Here is a 23,705-nt window from a genome sequence, read left to right as displayed (position 1 = left end):
TGCTTGAGGTTTTTCTCTGGTTAAGGCTAAGGAACGAAGGGAGGGGGAAAATCTCTTTGTGTTAGCTTGACTAGGTTTGAATGCATAGCCTCAGGGAAGGTAAATTGCCCTCTCTGTTTTGCATTCAAGGAGTTTAAGTACAGTATCGCCCAGGATAACTCAGGGAGGGACAGCTGGGGATGAGATAAAGAGAAGACAAGGGGAGGAGGTTGTTTTCCCTTTGGTGGGAGACTCAGAGTCTCTGAGTCTTGAGGGTCTCTCCAGAGAAGGTTTGGGGAGACCAGAAGGGGGCCAAAACCCTGGAAATTTTGGATGGTGGCAGCGAGATCAGCTCCAAGCTGGTAATAAGCTTGGGGGAGTTTCATGCTAAGCACCCAGATTTTGGACGCTAAGGTCCAGATTTGGGAAGAAGAGGCTTATTACAGCCCCAAGCAGCGAAGCAAAGAAAAAAAAATTGCCGCCGAACTGCCGCTGAGGAAGAAAAAAAAGAAAAAGCTGCCATGGAAGTGCCCCCGAAGAAGGAAAAATGAAGAAGCTGCCGCTGAACTGCCATCAAAGAAGGGGGCGGGGGTCAGACTGCCGCCCCAAGAACAAAGTGCCGCCCCTTCAGATTTGCTGCCCCAGGCTCCTGCTTCCTTAGCTGGTGCCTAGAGCCGGCCCTGGATGGAGGATGGGTCCATCATTGGCTATTTCCCAGGATGAGCAGGGATGGTGTCCCTAGCCTCTGTTTGCTGGAAGCTGGGAATGGGCGTCAGGGGATGGATCACTTGATGATTACCTGTTCTGTTCGTTCCCTCTGGAGCACCTGGCTTTGGCCACTGTTGAAAGACAGGTTACTGGGCTAGATGGACTGTTGGTCTGACCCAGTATGGCCATTCTCATGTTCTTAACCAAGAGCCAGAGGCCTGCATACAAGTTAAAAGATAACAGGCATGAGACAGTCATTGGTTCTTCTTACTCTGAAGATTTACAAGAAGTTAATCCCAAACAGGACAGGATTTAGAGGGTTGAAATACTTCTAGCTGAGAAAGGAAAGAGGAGGAAAAAAGGGGCTTCTGGTGAAATGGTTGGGCTGGCCCAATGAATTTAACAGTTGGGTGGAAGTCTCAATTCTATGACATTTAGATGTAAAATAAAACAATTACACCTGCAAAAAGGAGTGGGGGGGGGGGGAAGAGTCACAACAGCTTTTACATCACTTTATCTAGCAATGCTTGCTTGGAGGTTTTCCCCAAAAACATCAGCTTGACCTTTACAATAAGGTAGTTAAATCCCTGGATCTCCCAGGGGTCTAGGAGATAGGTTGAGTTTCTAATGTGCCAGGGTGTGCTCCCCCTGGCTTTGCCCCCACTCCACCCCTTCCTCCAAGGCCCCCCACCACCCTGCCTCTTCCCACCCCGCTATGCCTCCACACCACCTCTTCCCACCCTGTTCTACACCCTCCTGAGCGTGGCCCATCCCCGCTTCTCCTCCCCCAGTGCCTCATGCACACCGTGGAACAGCTGATCCGTGGTGGGTGGGAGCATAGGTGCCAACTCCGTGGGTGCTCTGGGGCTGGAGCTCCCACAGCTCCCCGCCCCCCCATCCATCCCACCTCTGCTTCTGCCTCCTTCCCTGAGCACTCCGCAAGCCTGCTTTTCCCCCCTAGCTCCCAGCGCTTCTGCAGCGAAACAGCTGTTTTGCCCAGCTGGGAGGGAGGGGGAACACTGCGCACTTGGGGAAGAGGCGAGACCAGGGCCAGGGATTTGGGGAAGGGGTCCAATAGGGGCAGGGAGGGGGCAGAGTTGGTGCAGGGGTTGGAATGGGGGCAGGGCAGGGGGGAAAGTTGGCGCCTATAGGTGGGAGGCACTGGGGGGGGGAGGTGCTGACCAGCGGGGCCGCAGCACATGGGAGGTGCTGGTGGGAGGGGGTGGCACTGATAGGGCGGCTGCTGGTGGGTGCTCAGCACCCACCATTTTTTTCCATGGGTGCTCCAGCCCTGGAGAACCCATAGAGTCAGTGCCTATGTGAGGTGCATGCAAATACAACACCTGCACCACTGGAACAGCATCACTGAAGCCATCTCTTTTGAAGTCACCCGTGGAGCTAAGAAATGGAGTTTCTTCCTAGACACTATTACACATCCATACCCACATTACTGGATCACATGAACAAAACTGTGGCCGGCAACTGTTACCATTTGAGGTGGTTACAAACTATGATCCTGTTAGTAGAAAAGTGAGACTTAAATCCTCCGAGAGCACTTATGCTTTTTCTACCAGTGGGAAGATAGCCAGTATATTCGGATTGTTCTCTAATGGTAGTATAAAAAAAAATCCCAGACATTGCAGTGAGTTTCAGAGGAGTATTGTTTGGGATGTTTGTGCAGTTGGGAGTCAGAGGAGTGAGGGGAAATGTGGAAGGGGTTGGTACAGTGCAGGGAAGAGTGGGGTGAGGAGGGAGCCACGGTTGTGCAATGGAGGGTACTGGAGGCTTTGTCTCTGTCTTCTCCAAACCCACACATCCACGACTATCCCCCCATCTGCCATCCCCATGAAGAAATGGCCCCACCGACTCCATGCTGCTCCCAGGACTATTCCTGCATCCTCTCCCCAGCAACTCCACTTGCAGCACCCACAATGACGCTCTTTTCTCCATGGGGAGGCAAGTTGGGGATGGACAACCAGACTGGACAGGCAAAGGGACGGGAGACAAAGAGACGATGCAAAGGCGGTGAAATGACTAACATGCAGCCAGGGAATTCTGTGGCCTGGATAATCACTGCTAAGGTGCTATGGTCTGGGGAGGGGGAGAGCTGGACTCTGGTATGTGGGGGTGCTGAAAAAATATTTTTTATAAATTAATTGCCCCAAAACTAAATTAGTGCAGAGTTAAGATTGCTCAGTGTGGTGCCTGGTGAACTTCCAGAATGTGGAGAGTGGCTAAACTGAAACCTCTAAAAATAAGGCAATACAAAGCAAAAGTACATGCCACTCCAGCAGTGCCATATCCTTGAGTGATGTCCCAATGCACCACTAACACACTAGCATTCTGCCCTTGTGCTTTGGGAACCAGAGTACATGAACATGCCTGGGGAGATGAGGATGTGCAACAAATATTTTATTATGAATTTATTTTGAAAAAGAGAAACCAACAGAGGGAAAGACTTCTATGAGAAATAGACTCCACAAAATCTGCACTTCCAGAAGAATAAGACTTCGCCCAGCCCTCATCCAGAAACATGGAGAAAAATCCCTCCCAGGGCAGTTAAGGAATCATCCTAGTATGTGACAACATGAGCTGGAGCCCCTCCCTGAAAACTGGGACAAGGGAATCCAGCTACAGTCCTTCCTGTCTGCACGGCAACCTCTCACCCAGACAAAGAGAGCAGGGAAAGAACTGGAGAGTGTCAGATAATAAAAAAAATACAGTTGTAACCAGAGAGTTGCACACTTCATTGTTTGTCAGCTGAGCTAACTGCATACACTAGAGCAGTGGTCTCCAAGCTTTTGAGGGTCACACCCCCCTCTTCCCCCTGTCCACATCCCCCCCACAGCCAGGGCCAGGAGCGGGGCCGCAGCTCCAGGGGGAGGGGAATGCAGACAGCGGCAAGGGTGCCGAGGCTGGGGCTGCAGCTGCGGATGGGTCTGTGGCTGGGAGCAGAGCTGCAGCCGGGCCCCCAGCTGGATGTGGAGCAGCAGCGGGACTGGGGTCGAGGTCAAGTGCGGAGCCAGGAGCCAGGGCTGCAGCTGGGGGTGGGATGGGGCTGCGTGGTGCTCCCTCCCTATCCCCCATGGGAGCTGGCCCGGCCCACTGCACTCCCCCAAACGTTCCTCCACACCCCCATCAGGGGGGCCCACCCCACAGTTTGGGTACCACTGCACTAGGGGATCCTTGCATCATTCTATTCCCCCTGCAAGTTCCCTGTATGCCTCCCTCCCATCGTCTCTATTTCAGGTTCCTCCCCTCCTCCCACCTCCATGACAAGGGCTAGAGGGGCTCCCACTTGCCCCTCAACATTTTAATCTCTGCTGGGACTATGGGGCTGCGATGCGGGGTGTTGCTAGCTGGAAGGTATCAATGGTTGCCATCAATGAGATTGTAACATCACTCCTGAGTTGCAGAAGGCAGATGAGAGTATTGTTGTCCTTTGGCTGCATAGGCTCTTCCAGACCCTCCAGTGCACTAACACCATCCCCCATGACTGGAAGAAGGGTGTTATTCTGGTTCAAACTTTGGTAGCAGAAAAAAGATGGCCAGAGATGGATATAAACTGAATATACAGCTAGACCACCTTAAGCATCTAGCCAGAGTGGCTCTCAATTTCCAAGAAGGCCACATTACTTTGGGATTTGCCATGATCAATCAGTTCTTTGATCTACAGACACTTGGAGACTTGTTAGGGTTCGGCCCAATTGGATGTGGTTTTCAAAAGTTATCATGTTGCATCCAGATAAACAGAGAAATGCCATCAAATTGATGGTCGGTCCTCTCTTTCCTCAGCCAGACAAGGACCTTTCCCGGTTCTGGTACCTGCATCCTTCTTAACACACAGTAATTAGTGATGTTGCATGGTCCTCTGGGGGGTGGAAATGCAGCAATAATAGATGCATCATGCTGTTGTCAGTTCCTAGGAAAATCTTCACTTCTGTTTTAATGTCTTGCATTAACGAAGCACTTTTGCGAAGGTCACGATATTCAGTGTGGCTTGAGACCTCATTGTTCCACGACTGACCAGATCTTTACCGCAAGATAGCTTTGTGAGAAGACGGCTGAACTTGATAAGCTGCACAGCCATGGTACAGATTTCCGCCAGCCCTTTGATTCAGTGAACTGAGCGAGGCTATAGGATCTGATGAGGTGACTCGGCATCCCTGGGTATCCTTGACAGAAGAACTCTGTCATGGAAGGGAAAGCTGCGTTGGAGTCAATGGCAGATACAGAGCACAATGTCTTATATCCATGCAAGTTTGACAAGGCTGAGTTCTGACACCATCGTTGTTCAGTGTCAACAACTGATTAGTTGATGAATAAGCTTGAGGAGGCAGAAGTGGGTGGAATTGAGCTGAATATCCCTCTGCTTTGAGATCTCAAATACATCAATGACATTGTCTTGCTGGCTCAGTCTCAGTTGCACATTGATCTGGTTATTAATCCCCAGTGGTCTCCAGCTCCAGACTGCAACCAGCTCAGTATTCACCTGTCCAAACAGGAGACTGAGCAAATGGCAACTGTCAAATATTTGGCCAGTGTCATGGACAGGGCTGCAAGATGCTCAAAAGATAGCACTTACACAGTAGCAGTGATTGCCGTGTTTCGGGCCTTTCAGCGGCTTTTGTGGGGAGGTTGTGACATCAAGTTTGCTATGAAACTGTGGCTTTAAAAAAACATGGCTCTATTAGTTCTATTGTATGGAAGTGGGCGTTGAGGAAGACTGAAGAACATCACATTCTCACCATCTGCATCAACTGCTCCCAATCCAGTGGCAGGACAAGATCAGAAATGAGGCTATTTGAAGCCAAACCCAGCAACCACCTCCAAAAGTGCGGGTTTGGTTTCAGTGGCTTTCTTGGTGTGGACATATTATTAGAAAGGAAGACCAATGAGTTCCAAAGTGTGTGTATGAAAGAATGCCACTACACAGCCAAGGATCACAGGGGAACCAAAAATTTTGGTAGCACAAATAAGATGGCCAGAGATGGATATAAACTGAATAGACCACCTTCAGCACCTAGCCAGAGATCAATCCGAGTGGCTCTCAATTTTCCAAAAAGACCACATTCCTTTGGGATTTGCAATGATCAACTAGTTCTTTGATCTACAGGCAATTGGAGACTCAGTAGGGTTCCGGCCCAATTGGATGCAATGTTCAAAAGTTATTGCATTACATCCAGATAAACAGCGAAATCCCATTAAATTGATTGATGGTCCTCTCCTTCCTCAGTCAATTAAGGACCTTTCCCTGCTCTGGTACCTACATTCTTCTTAACACACAGTAATTAGTGAGGTTGCATGGTTCCCTGGGAGGTGGGAGTCTACTATTATCCCCATGGTGGGAATGGGAGGAAGAGATGCACAGAGAAGAGGGGAGGAACAGAGCTGGTTATGGAACCTAGCATTCCAGCCTCCCACTTCCATGCCCCCACTCTAATCTAGACCTCACGCCCTTCTCAGAGCTGGGATCTGAACCCAGGAGTCCTGAGTCACAATTCCCCCTGCTCTCACTATTACATCATACTGCCCTCACCGGATCTGTGCAATCCCCCAAACACCCCACCTCTCCAGGGAATTTCCACCTAAAATCCCCCCAATCTCCAGTGACTTCTTGTGTCTGCACAGATGTACAATATACTGAACATGATGTTAAAATTCTGCAACTTCTGATCAGCATCTCTTACTGCCTGGTAACTACAGACCCACCGGGCCCCTTGCTGCTTTCCTGAATAATGTGCCTCTGCCCCTGCCCAACAGGCCTTAGGAGCTGCCGATATGTCTCCAAGAGAAACTGCAAGGGAGCTTTAGTTTACCTCTTCTCTAAATTGGGGAGTGTGTGTGGAACCCACAGAAATGACTCCCCATTGATTCCATCACCTGCTCCCCTCCCAGAACCTGATATGACCCATCTCCCCAGTAGTATGTAGTGCTCCCTCCTATTCTGGCCTCCACCACCATCCACTGGAACCTAAACCATCTAGCCACCTACTGTCCCATCCAGATCCACCCTCAAATGAAGCAAATTATAGTTTGTTGCAGGTGGGCACAGATCCATTGCCCCACAGTGAGAGCTCCCATCTTCCGTGGACTTTTTGATGGGAAATTAGAGCAACTTTCGCCTTGTAGCTTTTCCCACAATCGGGGCATGTATAGGGTCTCTCTCCCGTGTGTGTTCTCTGATGAACAACCAGGTGTGAGCTCTGAATGAAACTTTCCCCACAATCAGCACACGTATAAGGTTTTACTCCGGTGTGGATTCTCTGATGAACAGTGCGGTTTGATTTTGAACTGAAGCTTTTCCCACAGTCGGGGCATTTATAGGGTCTCTCTCCTAAGTGGATTCTCTGATGTGAAATAAGGTTTGAGCACCGTGTGAATCTGTCCCCACACTCACAGCAGGGATAAGGTTTCTGACCCAAGTGCCTTGTCTGGTGTGAAATGAGATGTGACCTCCGAGTGAAGGTTTTCCCACAGTCACTGCACATAAATGGCTTCTCTCCTGTGTGCAGTTTCACATGTCTAGTAAGGTTTGATTTGTGATTGAACTTTTTCCCACACTCAACACATTCATGCTGTCTCTTTTTAGTGCCAATTTTCAGCTGGATCACCGTTTCATTGAGATCCTCCAAGCCTTCCCCTCGGTGAGTGGATTTACCCTGCAGCTTCTCTTGGTGGTTTTCCTGCTGCCTTTCTGACCTGCACTGACTCTCATGGGCTTCTTCCAGATCAGTACTCTGGGAAATGTTTGCTTTGGATATTCCTGATACTGTCCCATGAGGTTCCACTCGCTTGGGACCTTCCTGCTGTGGATTCTCCTCCTCGTTCCCACTCACCATCCCATCACCTGCTCGGACAGAGAGAGAATCCGGACAGGAGTCAGTCCCTGTGCCAGGACAGGGAACCTCAGAAAGGGGAACAAAAAAGGGGGGAACCCAAATATCTGATGGGGAAACTGAAAAAACAGGAACTGAATTCCACCCCATCCCCACCTTTCCCAGAAGACAGAAAGAGGAGGGCACTAGTTATGCTTCCACATTCCATGAGAACACTCAGTGGAGAGGGATGTATGGCCAGGTTTCAGTCATGATGGGTGGGAAGCCATGAATGATATATACCAGGAAGATATGTCACCAATCTTCATCTGTAGGGCCCTACCTAATTCACTGTCCATTTTGGTCAATTTCATGGTCAGAGGATTTTAAAAATGGTTAATTTCATGATTTCAGCATTTAAATCTGAAATTTCACAGTACTGTAATTGTAGGGGTCCTGATCCAAAAACAGGGTGACCAGATGTCCCAGTTTTATAGGGACAATCTCAATTTTTGGAGCTTTTTCTTACATAGGCATCCCTCACCCCTGTCCCGATTTTTTACACTTGCTATCTGGTCACCTGACCCAAAAAGGAATTGTGGTGGGAGGAGGGGAAGAGGGGTGTCACAAGGTTGTTGTAGGGGAGGGGTTGCAGTACTCCTACTCCTACTTCTGTGTTGGTGCTGGTGGTGGCGCTGCCATGGCTGCTGGCCGAGAGCCCAGCTCTGAAGGCAGAGCCGCTGTCAGCGGCAGCACAGAAGTAAAGGTAGTATAGTATGGTATTCCGCCCAACTCTGACATCAGCACAGAAGTAAGGGCGGCAATACCATGTCCCCCTAAAATAACCTTTTGACCCTCCTGAAACACTCTTTTGGATCAGGACCTTAATTTGAGAAACACTGGTCTTCCCCCTGTGAAATCTGTGTAGTATAGGGTAAAAACACACAAAAGACCAGATGATCACAGAGGGAGAGCAGATTTCATGGTTCGTGATGCGTTTTTCATGGCTGTGAATTTGTTAGGGCTCTCTTCATCTGGGTGAGGTGAGGCAGAACTGGATGAGCGTGCTGGGCCTTTGTGGGAAACCCAGCTGTTTACAGCAATGACAGATAGTTTCTCCAGTCTGTATGACTCATTCCTCACCTGTGCAGGTGTTTCTCAGGATCTCTCTTTCCTTGGAGCACTGGAGATCTGGCACCCAGGGTTCTTTGCCCCATTTCACCTGAGCAATCATGTCAGGTTTTGGAATTAGAAAACCTGTTCCAGGGAAAGAAAACATCTGAGTCTAGGGTTTTACAGAGTTGTTTCCAGATATGCTGGCTGGGTGGGCACATTTGTATAAACCAAACAGATGGGCAAATGTTCCTGGAAATCTTTTGGGGGAAGTCAGATGTTTCCTGGAAGATGTGTGCCGTTGCTCCAGCAGAAGATCCAGGGCTCTCCACTCACTGGGTAATTTTATAACTCTGGCAGAGCACAGCTGTGCAACCTCTTCCCTCTTTCTAACAGTGCTGAAGACAGAGCTCTTGCAGGCAGAGACCTACTCCTGGGAAGGGAGGGAGACATGAAGTCTCGTTTTATGTGAGTGTGCGCCCATGTTTACTAACACAGAGGGTATCTACCACCCAGCCTCACTCTCAGAAGCAATGGGGATGGATTATTCTCTGCATTGTGTCTCTGAATCTCCTCTCTCATGGGAGAGAATGTGGGGGAGACAATCTTTCCCACATGGGTTCTGGGAGCTATGGGGCAAGAATGTCAGAAAATGCCTCCCCCTCAGAGTGTGCACCCAGGGAGGAATGTTCCCAGTTCTCTAATATTTGAGAATGATTTGCTTGTTTGGTTTGACGTGTGAAATGTTGACATTAACGGGGGTCCCAGGTATAGGTTATTAAAGCGGGAAGGTTTGAGATAGAGGGGCAAGGGGCCTGCTCAACCCCACCAGCCGTGCCCACAGAAACGGCCTCGCCTCAGGCTTCCAATAATGTCCCTGATGTCATAATCTCTGATGTCAGCCCCCACATACCTATGTTGCTGTCCAGCTCCAGTCGTAGAGTCTCTAGGGGAAGGAGAACATGAGAGAGGTGAGAATTCAGAACCCAGCATTCATGAGGATGTTCCAGTTGGACATTAATGTAACTGCACTTTTAATTATGAACTAGCAAGGCAGCCCAAGGCCAGCAATGCAGCCGCTGCAGACAGGGCAAGCCCCAGAGGGCTATTGCCATGGCAAAGGGCAGTTCACCCAAGCTGGGGAATGCAAGATGGCGCCCGGGTCAGTGACGTCACGAGAGCTGCCGATTCCTCTCCAGGGCGACCGTTACTCTAACCAGAGGAGATGCCACCATGAGACTCCCATTTACCTTTGAATCCCTGCAGCAGCTCCAGCAGGGTGGTACTTCTCTGAGAGAAATCCCCAAGTCTCTTCTCCAGCTCCACAAACCCAGACTCTGGTTTCTGCAGCATCTTGTTCTCCCTGTTGGAGAAAGGCAGAGGGGTGACAAAGGGGCCTGGTCCACAACCCGAGCCTGGCAGCCCCAAACTCCGGGATTATAAGCCTTGTAGACTGAGATGGTGTCACCTGCCTTGAGCCTTGTGCCTTCAGTGGGCCCAGAACAAAATGGGATGTGGGGAGACACCGAGGCAAGAAACGGTGGCAGTTTTGGGAGCTTTCCTTGAACTTGGTCCTTTCACACAAAGCCCCTAATACTTAAGCTAAAGGAGAAACCCCACTGGCTGTCAGATAGTAACTGGCTTCTCTCCTTACAGAGGCAGCAGCCAGGGCCAGAGCCATCCATTTAGCATGCAGGCCCACTCAAATCTGAGCAGGGGTGTAGTGCTGCCACAGCAGCCCAGGATTCACTTGGGCACCTGAAATCCAGGCTCACCCTTCAGAAAGCTACGCTCTGGAAGCTCTGTCTTGCCGTTTTCCGAGCTGCCCCATGCGCATGCCCAGCTCGGTAGGTAAAGCCCTGTGTCTGGGGGCACCAGGGCTAGAAAGAGGGCATGGTGTTGGGGGAGAGGCCGAGCTAGCACTGTCTGTCATTGCCCATCCACCCGCAGCCACTAGGGGGAGACATGATCACGCACACCAAACCAGGGTGTCACACTCTGTGGGCCGGGGCAGCTGTGTATTCAGTGTGGTTTCCAAGCCTAACTGACCATGAGGGAGATGGAGCCCAGAACTCACCTGTTCTCAGAGCTGCCCACACCCTAGGGAGAGAGAAAGAGAGAGAAAGAAGAGGCAGTTAGAGTACTTGTCCCAGGCTGGGTGAGGCCTCCGCTCCTGCAGACAAGTCACTATCGGAGTCTCAGATATTTGGGGAATTTCAGACACTCAGAGAGCAGTGAACATCCCCGCCAGGTGGGATATTTACTCTCAGCAGCCTCCAGGGAACCCCTGCTGAGAGGCCCTCACTGGCAACCCAGGCACTTCACAAGAAGAAAACATTTGTGACATTCTGCGTGAACTTCGCTTGGTGCTAAGAGCCCAAACAAGCCCCTTTTTCCCACTCAACCCAGGGACTGATCTGGGCCGGCCCTCTACACTGGGAGGAATTTCACTCTCAAAGAGTAAGGTCACATAGACATTTACAGGGCAGGAGAGATGGTCTTGGGGTTACAGTGCCCAGGAGCCGTGGACCACATTCCTGGCTCTGACAAAGATTCACTGTGTAGCCTTGGGAAAGTCTCTGCCTCTCTCAGCATCTGTTCCCCCTTGTGTAAAATGGGGATATGATCCCAACCCCACCTTTTTTGGGATCTAGGGCTGAGATGCTGCCATAGAATTGCTGTGCACTGTCATTGCAATAGCACAATCTCACCTGTATGGACTGGCTCAGTGGCTCCTGCCCGTTCTCTCCTCCCCGCTGATTGAGCAGTTCACTTAGCAGAGAAATCTCCTGGGACAGCTCAGAGATGCTCTTGTCCCTTCTCTTGACAATGGCTCTGTCCAGCTTTTCTAGCTGGGACAGCAGCACCTGCTCCTGCTTCTCCAGAAACCCACGTAGATCCTTCCATTTGCAGAGGATCCTTTGTTTCTCAGCTTCCGTCTGTTTCTGCAATTGCAGGGTGAAGGCAGCATGGTAACCAGGGGAATATCATACATTTGTCTCCCAGCAAGATGGGGGAGATATAGGCCAGAGCCCTTGTGGTGTATGATGGGAAGTTCACTTAGAACAGGAAGGATGGAAGGCTCAGGGCAGGGGAGAGCTGCATGTTGTTCATGACAATGGGGTGGACTTTTCTCTCCACAACCTCATCAACTTGTATTGAGACAAAATCTCCATCCAGTCAACCCACATTTTATCTCCTTTCAGTGCTCTACCTTTAAGATTTTAAGGTCAGGGAGGGACCATTAGATCATCTAGACCAGTGGTTCTCAACCCGCAACCCGTGGGCTGCTTAAGGCCCAATCAGCACACAACTGCGACCAGTCATGCCGGGTTTACAATGGTGCTGGACCCATACTCAGAAAGGGCCCCTGCACCCAGACTGTAGCCCCACCCCATGGTTTGCCCACACTTTGATCTGAGGCCCCACCCCCGCTCAGCCTCTTCCCCCCTGAGGCCCAGCCCATTACTCGCTCCTCTTCACCACCTCCCATCTTCCCCCCCTGCTCCCTCCTCTCTGCCCCTCCCCCCCGTGTGAGCAGTGAGCAGAGCCTTGGGGGGAAGAGGCCAAGATAGGGCAGGTCCTCAGGGCGGAGCACAGGAGGAGTGAGGGGCAGGGCCACAGTCCGGGCACCAAGGCCCACAAAAGATTAATCCAGCCCTGGCTTCAGGGACAGATAGATAGATAAATAGATAGACAGACAGATAGATAATGTGTTATGTGGGCCACATCCACACTGAGAGCGGCACATGCAGCCCACAATGGTAAATAGGTTGAGAACCACTGATCTAGCTGATCTCTGGTATGTCACACACTGTCCAATTTCAAACCAGTGACTCCTGTATTGAACCCAACAACCGGTATCTGACTAAAGCAGGTCTTCCAGAAAGGCATCCACTCTGGATTGGAAGGAATCAAAACATGGAGAATCCACCACTTCCCTTGGTAGTTTGTCCTACTGGTTAATCACTCTCACATTTTTATAAGTGTCTTATTTCTAATTTGAATTTGTCTGACTTCAGCTTCCAGCCATGGGCTCTTGTTATGCTTTTCTCTGACAGATGAAAGAGCCCTTCAGGACCCAGTATTTTCTTCCTATGGAGGCACTGAGCCACTTTTTACACGAACCCTAGTTCCTGTAATATCTGAACAGCTTGAGCAGGGGACTTTCTGGGCCAAGACACAGACAGACGCTTTCCTGCATGGCAGCCACTCACACTCTGAGGGTATCACATTACCCAACACCTGCCCAATCCTGCCCTTCTCCCTGGGCTGCAATGGGGATGGTTCCCTGGCTGGGCTGGCAGGACAAGCCTTGTGTTGCCATGTCACTCAGGGTACTCTGATACCAGGCAAGCCTTGGGGAAGGGTTTCTGGGCACCTACCAGCAGCTTCTCACTTTGCATCTCCTCATCAGCTTTGGTTTCTTCTCTCTCTTTTATCAGACAGGCCAGCCACTCTTTTGACATATCCTGGAAGAAGCGTGGGTGGGAGCCAGGTGTAAGAGGGTTTGATTTTACAGACAGTGTCACAGCTGCCAGATTTCAGGGACCCCTCTGCCCCGCAGTATCCCTGGCACACACTCACACAGATCCTAGGGCAGGATTTGGCCCTTAGCTTGCTTTCTATAAAGCACTGATACTCAGACTGAGGCTCAAGTGGCTCTTTGCAGCACATGATAGTAAAACACTGCATGATTTCATTATTAACCAATCTAAGTAATTAACCAATCAGGATGCTTTTATTATGTTATTAATCAATCATGTTATTAACTTGCACTAAGTTATTAACTTATTTGCTTTGAGAATTATATATATATATATCCTTGAATCGCAGGATGATTGTCATATAATTGCGGCTCAGTTGCAGACAAGACATGGAAAATCGCAGAAAAGTAATAATGGACCTTTATTAATTGCAGTAACTTGGAAAAGCCGGCTGACAGCAGAAGCCCCAGCCACCCACAGCTAAAAGCGGGAGTACTGGCTGCCTGGGGCTGACAGCTGGAGCCCTGCCATGTGTAGGGATGACAGCTGGAACCCCGGCCACCCAGGGCTGTCAGTGAGGCTGACTGTTAAAAGGTAACATACATACACATGAATTCAGCATTAAAATTGTAGTGGAAGTCTAATATTGTGGGATCCACAATTTCCGTAAAATCGTAAATTAAATAGGGATATATATATTTCTCCTGTCATGCTGTTTAAATATGACTATATAGTACTCCAGTAAATGAAACAATGAATTCACACAACTGTGGCTCTTTTGGCGAACAGTGATCCCTAATCTGGCTCCTAAACCATTGACTATCACTGCTTTAAAGCTACAGCAGATGGGAGGAGATGGCAATCAGGGGGCTGGATGGTCCGTACAGAAACAGAGAAAACTGGAAATAGTAATGATACAGCACAAAAGCACAGCTCCAAAACCTGCCAATCCTCCCCTCCTCAACATCCCCCCCACGTTCCAAAATCCTTCCCAACCCCCTGACCTGCCCCCAAGCGTAGCTCCAAATATTGCCACACACCCCAAATACTCTCCAGAGACCGTGGGTGCACACCATCAACGTACCTCACATCCCCATCACCCTGAAGCCAAATACGCCGCAACCAAAATCCCAGCTCTTAAAATCCCCACATGTTCAATCCCCCGCACACCTGTACTCACATCCTGGCTCCAAGCAAACACCCCCACATAAAATGACCCACCGTGAATATCCGCTTACTTTCAGAGGTGGGAGGGAAAGGGCTAAGACTTAGCAATATGCTCTGCAGTAGGCACTGGGCTATAGCTCCCCGCCTGCATCTCCCAACCCCAGCTCCAGTCTCTCCCTGGTTCAGTCACACCTACCCTGCAGCAATGGCTGTTCTTTCTAGTTTGTGACATGCGCCCATCGCGTCTCCCCTTAGTGTCTTGGGTCATCCCCTGTTCTGGGCCCCATGGGGGGAACTCAGGGTGCCTGGGGCATACCACGGAGATGGGTTCCTGATCCCCTTGGCAGGACAGTGTCAGCACTTTCCTGGGTCTACCGCATGTCCCACCTCTGCTCGCTCCTCTCCCCCATCCCATGCACTGCGCTGCCTGATGTTTCCCGTATGGCCAGCTCTTCTGATTTATTCGAGTCTCATGATATATAGTGATTTTTCCCCTAAGACCCTAGAACCTTGTGAGTATACCAGACTCTCAGCTTTCACTTTCTATAAAAATTAAGTTTCTCATCTTTATGATTGCAATTAAAAAGCATCAACGTGGTGAACCCTCAAGGCTCAAAAGCCAGAAAGAAAATAAAAAAGGTGACCACACGTTCTGTTTTGGCCAGGACAGTCCCTTTTTAAGCCGTGTCCCGCCCATCACAACTTCTTTGGCAAAAGTGGGCATTTGTCCTGTTTGCTCTTGCCTGTTTAATCAGATGGCAAGGGCAAATGGGACAAATGCTCACTTTGTCAAAAAAGTGGGATGTAGCAGAACGTGTGGTGGAGAGGCAAGGCTCAGGCAGGAGGCAGGCAGGGGTTGGGCGAGCAGCGAAGCCAGCCTCGCAGGGGGATGGAGGGAGGGGCAGGGCTCAGGCAGGTAGCTGGAGCCAGTCCCACATGGGGCAAGGGTGGCTCGGGCGAGTGGCTGGAGCCAGTCCTGTGCCATCTCCCATTCCCCCTTTGGGAAATATGGTCACCCTAAAATAAGAGATCTCCACGTGTTTTTTTTTTTTTTTTTTTTTAAATCTCACGATTCTTAAATCAATCTCTTGATTCTCAAATGCTTTGGTGGGCAATAGCATCATCTCCACCATGCTCCACAGTGCATCCTACAGGAACTTTGAAGGAGGAGCCAGGGCTCCACAGGAAGGAAGCCTATGGAGGAAGCAGGGGCCAGGCAGCAGTCAGTCTGTGTGCACATGGCTAGCACGCCAGCTACAGTTGCAGCACTTCTGTCAATACTTCTCTGCCAAAGCGCTAGCTCAGTTTTACAAGCCTGGAGTCCAGATCGCGTAATTATTACCCAGTATGTGGCACAGGACACATGCAGGACGGGCTTCTGGCATCTAGGACAGCAAGGGCTCCACTCCGGCTCCTGCAGGGGGTCTGGGTTGCAGGCCCGCGGGCAGATGTTGTGCCCGCAGCTGGCATCTATGAAATATTCCATGCACACGGGGCAGGAGGCGAACGTATCTTCCAGGCTCAGCACTGGGCTCCCGTTACCCGCCATGGCCGCTCGCACATACAAAGGGCTCTAATTTCTGCTTGGGTTGGGGGAGGCGAGGTTGTGGTGGGAAATGGAGAGGCGTCTCCTGGCGCGGGATTGGCTCATGCCCTGGGGGCCCCCGCCAGGGTCTTTGTGACCCTGGGAGCATTGAGACAAAATTCAGTCTGGAAGGGTGAGAAAACACCCAGATCCCAAGCAGCTAGGTCTCCAGAGCCGTTGGGGAGGGGAGAGAGCCAGGCTGGGGGGTCTGGAAGGGGAGCAGCAGGGCTGGGGACACCGGACGCCTGGGTTCTAACCCCAGGGTCTGGGAGGGTTCGGGTCCAACCCGGGAAAGCCCCAGGGGGCGGTTGCAGCCCGAGTTGATATGGAGGGACGCACAGGAAGGTGTGGGAGGAAGTGAGGAGGGGGAAAGGAAAGAAGAGAGGGATCAGAGACTGGGCATCGTCCCCTTGCTGGGAGCTGCTCATCAGCTGGGCTCCTAGAAGAAACTGCTGCTGCCGCCGCCTCCCTTGGGAGCTGGGGCTGAGCCGCTGCTGCTCCCCTCCAAGCTGTGTCTGTGCTGGGGAGAGACCTGCACTAATCCCGCTCTGCCCCCAGCCCGGGGGAACGTTCTCCGGGGACTGGACCCAGCCCCTGGGGCAGCCCCGGGCTCTGCCGACACCAGCCTCTGAGCCGGAGCCTGCAGGTGAGGGGAGAGACCCGGGGGAAGGGCTGGGGCGGGGCAGGAAAGTGACTCTGTATCAAGGGCCCCTGGGAATCTGATCCCTTGTTTAATGCTCCTGCAGGAGGGATTGGAGCTGCCTTAATAGCAAGGATCTGTCTCAGGGGCAAAGCTGGGGTGGGGGTGACTTCAGATGGGGAAATTGGGAGGAAGATGAGGGGCTTAAGGGGCGATATCAACAGACCCCCCCCAAAGGGGGGGTGTTCCCTTTTTGTCTGAGGGAGGGTAGAGTTGTCAGGAAGATTAAGGGTGAAAAATATGACAGAGAAGTAGGGAGACAGTGTGAAATGTGGTCAATTTAACCATCTCTGCAGTTAGGTGAACAGCAGGGGAGAGGCAAAGGAGTGACACACAGGAGAAGGAAGAGTGGGGGGGGGGTAGTGATGATGGGGATGGGGTAGGAGGGTGGTTAAATGTGCAGTGATTGTCAAAAGAATGACCAGAATGTTGCAAATCATTAGGAAAGGGATCTCACAAAACTGAGTGACTGGGCGACAAAATGGCAGGTGAAATTCAGTGTTGATAAATGCAAAGTAATGCACATTGGAAAACATAATCCCAACCGTACATACAAAATGATGGGGTCAAAATGAGTTGTTGCCACTCAAGAGAGAGATCTTGGAGTTATTGTGGATAGTTCTCTGAAAACATCCATTCAATGTGCATCTGCTGTCAAAACCGCAAACAGAATGTTGGGAATCATTAAAAAAAGGGATAGATAATAAGACAGAAAATATATTGCCTTTATATAAATCCATGGTACGCCCACGTCTTGAATACTGTGTGCAGATGTGGTCGCCCCATCTCAAAAAAGATATATTGGAATTGGAAAAGGTTCAGAAAAGAGCAGACAAAAATGATCTAGGGGTATGGAACAGCTTCCATACAGGGAGAGGCTAATGAGATGGACTTCGACTTGGAAAAGAGATGACTAAGGGAGGATAGGATTGAGGTCTATAAATCAATGACTGGTGTGGAGAAAGAAATAGGAAGTGTTATTTACGCCTCATAACAAGAAACTAGGGTTAGCAAATAAAATTACTGAGCGCAGGTTTAAACAAACAAAGGAAGTATTCTTCACACAATGCACAGTCACCTGGGCATACTTGCCAGAGGAGTTGTGAAGGACAAGACGTAACAAGGTCAAAAAGAACTAGATAAAGTAATTGGAGGATGTCCATCAATGGCTATAGCCAGGATGGCAGGATGTGTCCCTAGCCTCTGTTTGCCCGAAGCGGGAATAGGACAGGGGATGGGTCACTTAACTTTTCTGTTCATTCCTTCTGGGCACCTGGCATTGTACAGGTGGAAACGGATACTGGGCTAGATGGACCTTTGGCTGACCTATGATGGCTGTTCTATGTTCTTAGTCTCATTACAATATAACCCCATACCACCTTTGAGAGAAGGCTGTGTGGGTCCACTCAAATTTGCTGTTGATAGATAAAACCTCCTGTTGTGAAGTGCCAGCAGGGAGGTGTTGCTCTGTCATAGCACATCAGGAGTAAAAGGACGTGGATGTGTTGACTTTTTAGCGTATGTGAAAATTTACCCACTCATCCCACATGAAATGATCTGCACAGATCCCTCGGAAGGATGGGCCCTTCAGTGTTATATCCTTATAAAGGGCATACATCAGGATATAGGAAATCCTGTTAGCTGTTAAGGAATAATTCTCTGCGCAGATAGGTGTATTAAAAAAAAAAAATTATTCATGATTCACTTCATAATAGCTTCAAAACATGTTGACTGGGAGAACACGAGACAACATCAACACAGACTCTCATTCAAGAGAAGCTCCTGTGTTTCTCTAAAAAGTCTGTTGACACACCTGTGCTGTCATAACTGCTGAAAAATGGCAATGTTCTCCTGAGAGAACAGGCCTGTCAGATTAGCTCCCAAAATGTTAAATCAGGCATAAGTGCAATGTTCCTTTCTCATTGGTATTTATTTATTAGTGTCACCAAGTGGCAGAGGGATGTAATAAGCTTTAGCAGGCACCATAGTGTGACAGATCTGCATGACAAGTTGCTGACTATAATCAGACAGACATGAGGGGACATTAGGTTGGACATTAGGAACAAACGTCCTGATGTCAGGTGGTTAAGCACTGGAATAATGCCTAGGAGGCCTGGGAATCTCCTCATTGGAGAATCCAATTAAACGAGCAGGTTAGATGTAATCATGTCAGGGATGGTCCGATATACAACTGACGAGTACAGGGATTCGGCCGTAGATGACGCTCTCATAGGTCCCTCCAGTTAATTATCTTTACCCACAGCAATTTAAAAGGTACATAAAAAAATTGGGTGTTGACACACCTCCGCCACTGTGCTACAGCAAAAAAAACAAGAAAGAGACTTTGGTTCTCTTTTTGTTAATATATTAGAATACACCAAGCTCATAACCATTCTAAAGACGCTTATGAACAACTGAAGAACTATTAGGTTACAAAATCAGGGACATAACAAAGGAAACATGATTTTACCCATGTTTTTGTTTTCTTTAAGATCAGTCACTGTATGTTAAAGCTGTGTGAAACTGGAATTTTCAATGGAAATTCTGTGATTTTTAATTTGTTTCCCTCAGAAGAAATGTCAAAATTTGTTATCTCCTTGACTGGACAAATTCCAGTTGAGGCCTTAATCAGCGTGGAGTAGAGAAGAAGTAGTATTCTTGTTTTGTTCAACACTCATGCTAATTACTACCAGAATGATGTTTGCTTGTTTGCAAGAAGTGGTACATCCATTGACTCATTATTTAGTTTGTGGTCCACTATGACCTCCGATCCTTTCCACGTACTCCTTCCTAAGCAGTCATTTCCCATTTTGAATGTGTGCAAGTGATTGTTCCTTCCCAAGTGGAGTATTTTGCATTTGTCCTTATTGAATTTCATCCTGTTTACTTCAGACCATTTCTCCAGTTTGTCCAGATCATTTTGAATTTTAATCCTACCCTCCAAAAAACTTGCAACCCCTCCCAGCTTGGTATTGTCCGCAAAAAACTTTATAAGTGTATTGTCTATGCCATTATCTAAATCATTGATGAAGATATTGAAGAGAACTGTACCCAGATATGATCCCTGTGGGACCCTACTTGATACACCCTTCCAGCTTTACTGTGAACCACTGATAAGTACTCTCTGGTGATGGTTTTCCAATCAATTATGCAAGCACCTTATAGTAGCTCCATCTAGGTTGTATTACCCTAGTTTGTTTATGAAAAGGCCATGCAAGAGAGTATCAAAAGCTGTATTACAGTCAAGATATACCACATCTACTGCTTCCCCCCATCCACAAGGCTTGTTACCCTGTCAAAGAAAGCTATCAGGTTGGTTCTTGATAAACCCATGCTGACTGTTACTTATCACATTATATTCTAGGTGTTTGCAAATTGATTGCTTAATTATTTGCTCCATTATCTTTCTGGGATCTGAAGTTCAGCTGACTGCTCTGTAATTCCCCGGGTTGTCCTAATTTCCCTTTTTATAGATTGGCACTCTAATTGCCCTTTTCCAATCCTCTGGAATCTCTCCTGTCTTCCATGACTTTTCAAAGATAATCACTAATGGCTCAGATATCTCCTCAGTCAGCTGCTTGAGTATTCTAGGATGTATTTAATCAGGCCCTGATGACTTGAAAACATCTAACTTGTCTAAGTCATTTTTAACTTGTTCTTTCCCTATTTTAGCCTCTGATCCTACTTCATTTCCACTGGCACTCACTATGTTAGGCATCCAATTGCTACTAACCTTTTTGGCCATTTCCCCATTTCTCGTTATTGTTTTACCCCCTTGTTGAATAATGGGCCTAAACTGTCCTTCATCTTCCTCTTGCTTCTAATGTATTTGTAGAATGTTCTCGTCACCCTTTGTCTCTGGTTAGTTTAATCTCACCTTCCTAATTTTGTCCTTACATGCTTGTGTTATTTGTTTATATTCATGCTTTATAATTTGACCTAGTTTCCACTTTGTAGGACTCTTTTTTGAGTTTCGGATAATTGAAGATCTCCTGGTGAAGCCAGGGTGGTCTCTTGCCATACCTTCTATCTGTCCTACACATTTGAGTATCTGGAGATCCACAGGGCTTCAGTAGTCAGACTCCTTGTGTCCCCTGCCTTGGGCTGGTTCCCTCCCCTGAGGTTCTCTGGCCTTCTGCAGTGTTGTGACAAGTGGCTTATTATCTGTTCTCTGACCAAGTAATCAATTCCCCATCTTTGGGGATCCCTAAATTTATTCCAGGAGAGACACAGCACTTTTCCATCCAGTCACTAAGCTTTCCCATGGGTCTTCATGAACATTTTCCCTTCTTTGAAGATGAAATGTCCCTCCTGCAAAGAAAGAGGCTGGATGGGACCAGGCAGGATGTTGTCTCTGGGAAATGATCAATGGAGCTATAACAAACTCTGATAATCACACCCTTCCATTCCTATGAGAAGGACCCTCCGCTCCCCAAACACTTCACTAGACCTCATTTCCCACATGGACCAAGGGGAAGAACCCATTGCCCCAGACCCTCAAGATTCTTCAGAAAAGGAGACACTGAGCGATTCCCACACAGGTGAGGAATAAGTCAAACCAAACTCCAAAACTTTCAATGCCCCATAAGCTCTCCGACCCCTGCCTCCTCTTAGCTCAGTCAGAAAAATAGCCAGCAGGTGTCATACCCTCATGGCAGATGTCACTGATGGCCTCTCATCCATCCTGACTGGACCAGCCAGTAGTGACCTCTCCTCCATGTTCAGATGGGCTGAGGAGGCAGAATTGGTCCCTCTGCTTCTTCTCCTTTACTGGCTGGGTATTGAGCTTATCATCTGGTTTGTTTTGTTTTGTTGTACCCAGGAAGCGCCAAAGGGGAACTTTCCCAGAATCGTGAAAAGGAAAAAGCCAGTGAGAGTCAGTCTTATAAATGCCCTGACTGTGGGAAAAGCTTCCACTGGAGCTCACGCCTTGCCATTCATCGGCGAATCCACACGGGAGAGAAGCCACATAAGTGTGCCGACTGTGGGAAAGGCTTCAATTGGCGGGCACAGCTTGTCACTCATCGGAGATGCCACACGGGAGAGAAACCCTTAACATGTGAAGACTGCAGGAAAAGCTTCATGCAGAGCTCCATCCTTACTGAACACAAGAGAATACACACGGGAGAGACACCTTACAAATGTGACTATTGCAGGAAAAGGTTTGCCTGGAGCTCAGCCCTCGCTGTACCATAGGAGAATCCACGTGGAAGGGGAATCCTATCGATGTAAAGATTGTGGGAAAAGCTTCTGCGTGAGCTCAGATCTTAGCAAACATAGAAGAGTGCACACGGGAGAGAGACCCTATAAATTCCTCGACTGTGGGAAGAGCTTCAGAGTGAGCTCAAACCTCATGGCACATCGGAGGATCCACACCGGAGAGAGACCCTATAAATGCCCCAAATGTGAGCAAAGCTTCCGGCAGAGCTCCACCCTTCTTAAACATCAGAGACTACACTTGCAAGAGAGGCCCTATAAATGCCCTGAGTGCGGGCAAAGCTTCTGTGTCAGCTCAGCCCTGACTGTTCATCGGAGGATCCACACAGGAGAGAGACCTTACTAATGCAAAGGCTGTGGGAAAAGGTTCAGGAACAGCTCATCCCTTATCACCCACCAGAGGATCCACACGGGAGAGAAACCCTATAAATGCCCCAATTGTGGGAGGAGTTTCAGTCAGCGCTCGGCCCTGTCTGCGCACAGGAGCATCACACAGGAGAGAGACCCTATAAATGCGACTGTGGGAAAAGCTTCATTGTGAGTGCTGATCTTCTCAAGCATCAGAGAATCCACACAGGAGAGAAACTCTACAATTGCAAAGACTGTGGAAAAAGCTTCTGTTGGAGCACCAACCTTGCTGCCCACAGAAGGATCCACAGGGGAGAGAAACCTTATAAATGCCCTGACTGTGGGAAAAGCTTCACGGGTAGGTCAACCCTTATTACACATCAGGGACTGCACACGGGAGAGAGACCCTATAACTGCTCTGATTGCAGGAAAAGGTTCATTCAGAGCTCAGCCTTTACTGAGTATCGGAGAATCCACACAGGAGAAAGACCCTATAACTGTTCTGACTGCAGGAAAAGCTTCACCAACAGCTCCCATCTTATTAGACATCAGACAGCCCACACTGGAGAAAGACCCTATAAATGTCCAGAATGCAGGAAAAGATTCAGGCAGAGCTCGGCCCTTGTGAAACATCGGAGACTCCACATGGGAAGCACTGTAAATGTCGACCTTACAGAGAATGCTCAGACCACCAGTGAAGCCAGGCGGGATGGGAACCCATGACAGACCATGATTGAAACTCTGCAGCATTAAAAAAAATTACAGTAAACCTCACTGGAGCATTGTGGTGGAGAGCTTGGTCTGGCAAGCGGAACACTTGAGGGGAATGAGCTGGGCTGCTTGGAATGGGGGCTGCAGTGGAGGGCTTGAGGCGGGGAATCAGTTATTTGGGTTTTGTGGGGAGAGAGCTGGGAGCCTGGGAGGTGGAGGGAGGGTGTTCTTTGTGCTGCCTGTAATTCCCTGAGTTCCAGGCTCATTGCGTCAACATCTGCAGCCTGGCAGGAGTGGAGCTGTCCGGTGATATGGTGCTTTAAGTTCTTCTCAATGCGTATGGGTCAGTTTCTGCTCACTAGGGCCAGAGACTGGATTTCCCATCCACAGGAGCTGAGATGCTGAGTCAGGGTACCAGGGCTAAGAAACAAACACAGATGCTGGACCTGATCCTTTCGGGTGGACCAGACCTGCCCTAGGGGGAGCCTAAGAGCCCATTCAGCACTGCCCATCCATCGCACAGTCTGCTGCGAGATCCCCCCAGTCCTCCTCATGGCACCGATCATCTTTGCCACATTAATACCTCGGGGCTATAGGATGGGTTCGCCAGGACAGGTGCTCTCCTTCCTCCTGGGAAGGGGGGGTACTAGGTGGTTTTCCTGGCAGGAGACCCTACGGATCCGGCCGGGCTGAAGCTAGCTGCGGCTGGAGTGGGGGACGGGTGTACTTAGCCACTCTCGGTTCGCGCAGCTGGATGGTGGCAACCCTGTCTCCCCCGACCTAATGGCTCGAGGTGCTGGGTGTCACCGAGGGTGCGGGCCGCCTGCTGCACCTCCAGTCCGCATGGAGAGGGCTTGTGGTAATCTTGTCAA

General features: G+C 49.3%; 1 protein-coding gene and 1 pseudogene across 1 annotated transcript in view; one reads left to right on the top strand and one right to left on the bottom strand.

Moving 5' to 3' along the window:
* The window catches only part of LOC116824946 (uncharacterized), a 37,827-nt gene extending 21,955 nt beyond the window's left edge, over positions 1 to 15,872 (bottom strand). The window contains exons 1-8 of the mRNA XM_075072071.1: positions 15,615 to 15,872; positions 13,004 to 13,090; positions 11,330 to 11,563; positions 10,696 to 10,718; positions 9,869 to 9,981; positions 9,532 to 9,564; positions 8,649 to 8,762; positions 6,741 to 7,540 (exon numbers count right to left, since the gene is read on the bottom strand). Coding sequence (XP_074928172.1) covers positions 6,741 to 7,540; positions 8,649 to 8,762; positions 9,532 to 9,564; positions 9,869 to 9,981; positions 10,696 to 10,718; positions 11,330 to 11,563; positions 13,004 to 13,090; positions 15,615 to 15,821 — 1,611 coding nt within the window. The 5' untranslated portion in view covers positions 15,822 to 15,872. The remainder of the gene's footprint in view (positions 1 to 6,740; positions 7,541 to 8,648; positions 8,763 to 9,531; positions 9,565 to 9,868; positions 9,982 to 10,695; positions 10,719 to 11,329; positions 11,564 to 13,003; positions 13,091 to 15,614) is intronic.
* A 16-nt stretch (positions 15,873 to 15,888) lies between these two features.
* On the top strand, positions 15,889 to 22,930 carry LOC116824962 (uncharacterized; annotated as a pseudogene).
* The last annotated feature ends 775 nt before the right edge of the window (positions 22,931 to 23,705 follow it).

This window comes from Chelonoidis abingdonii, chromosome 13, assembly GCF_003597395.2.
Source record: "Chelonoidis abingdonii isolate Lonesome George chromosome 13, CheloAbing_2.0, whole genome shotgun sequence".
Taxonomy (NCBI): domain Eukaryota; kingdom Metazoa; phylum Chordata; order Testudines; family Testudinidae; genus Chelonoidis; species Chelonoidis abingdonii.
This window is presented reverse-complemented; position numbering and strand designations above follow the sequence as displayed.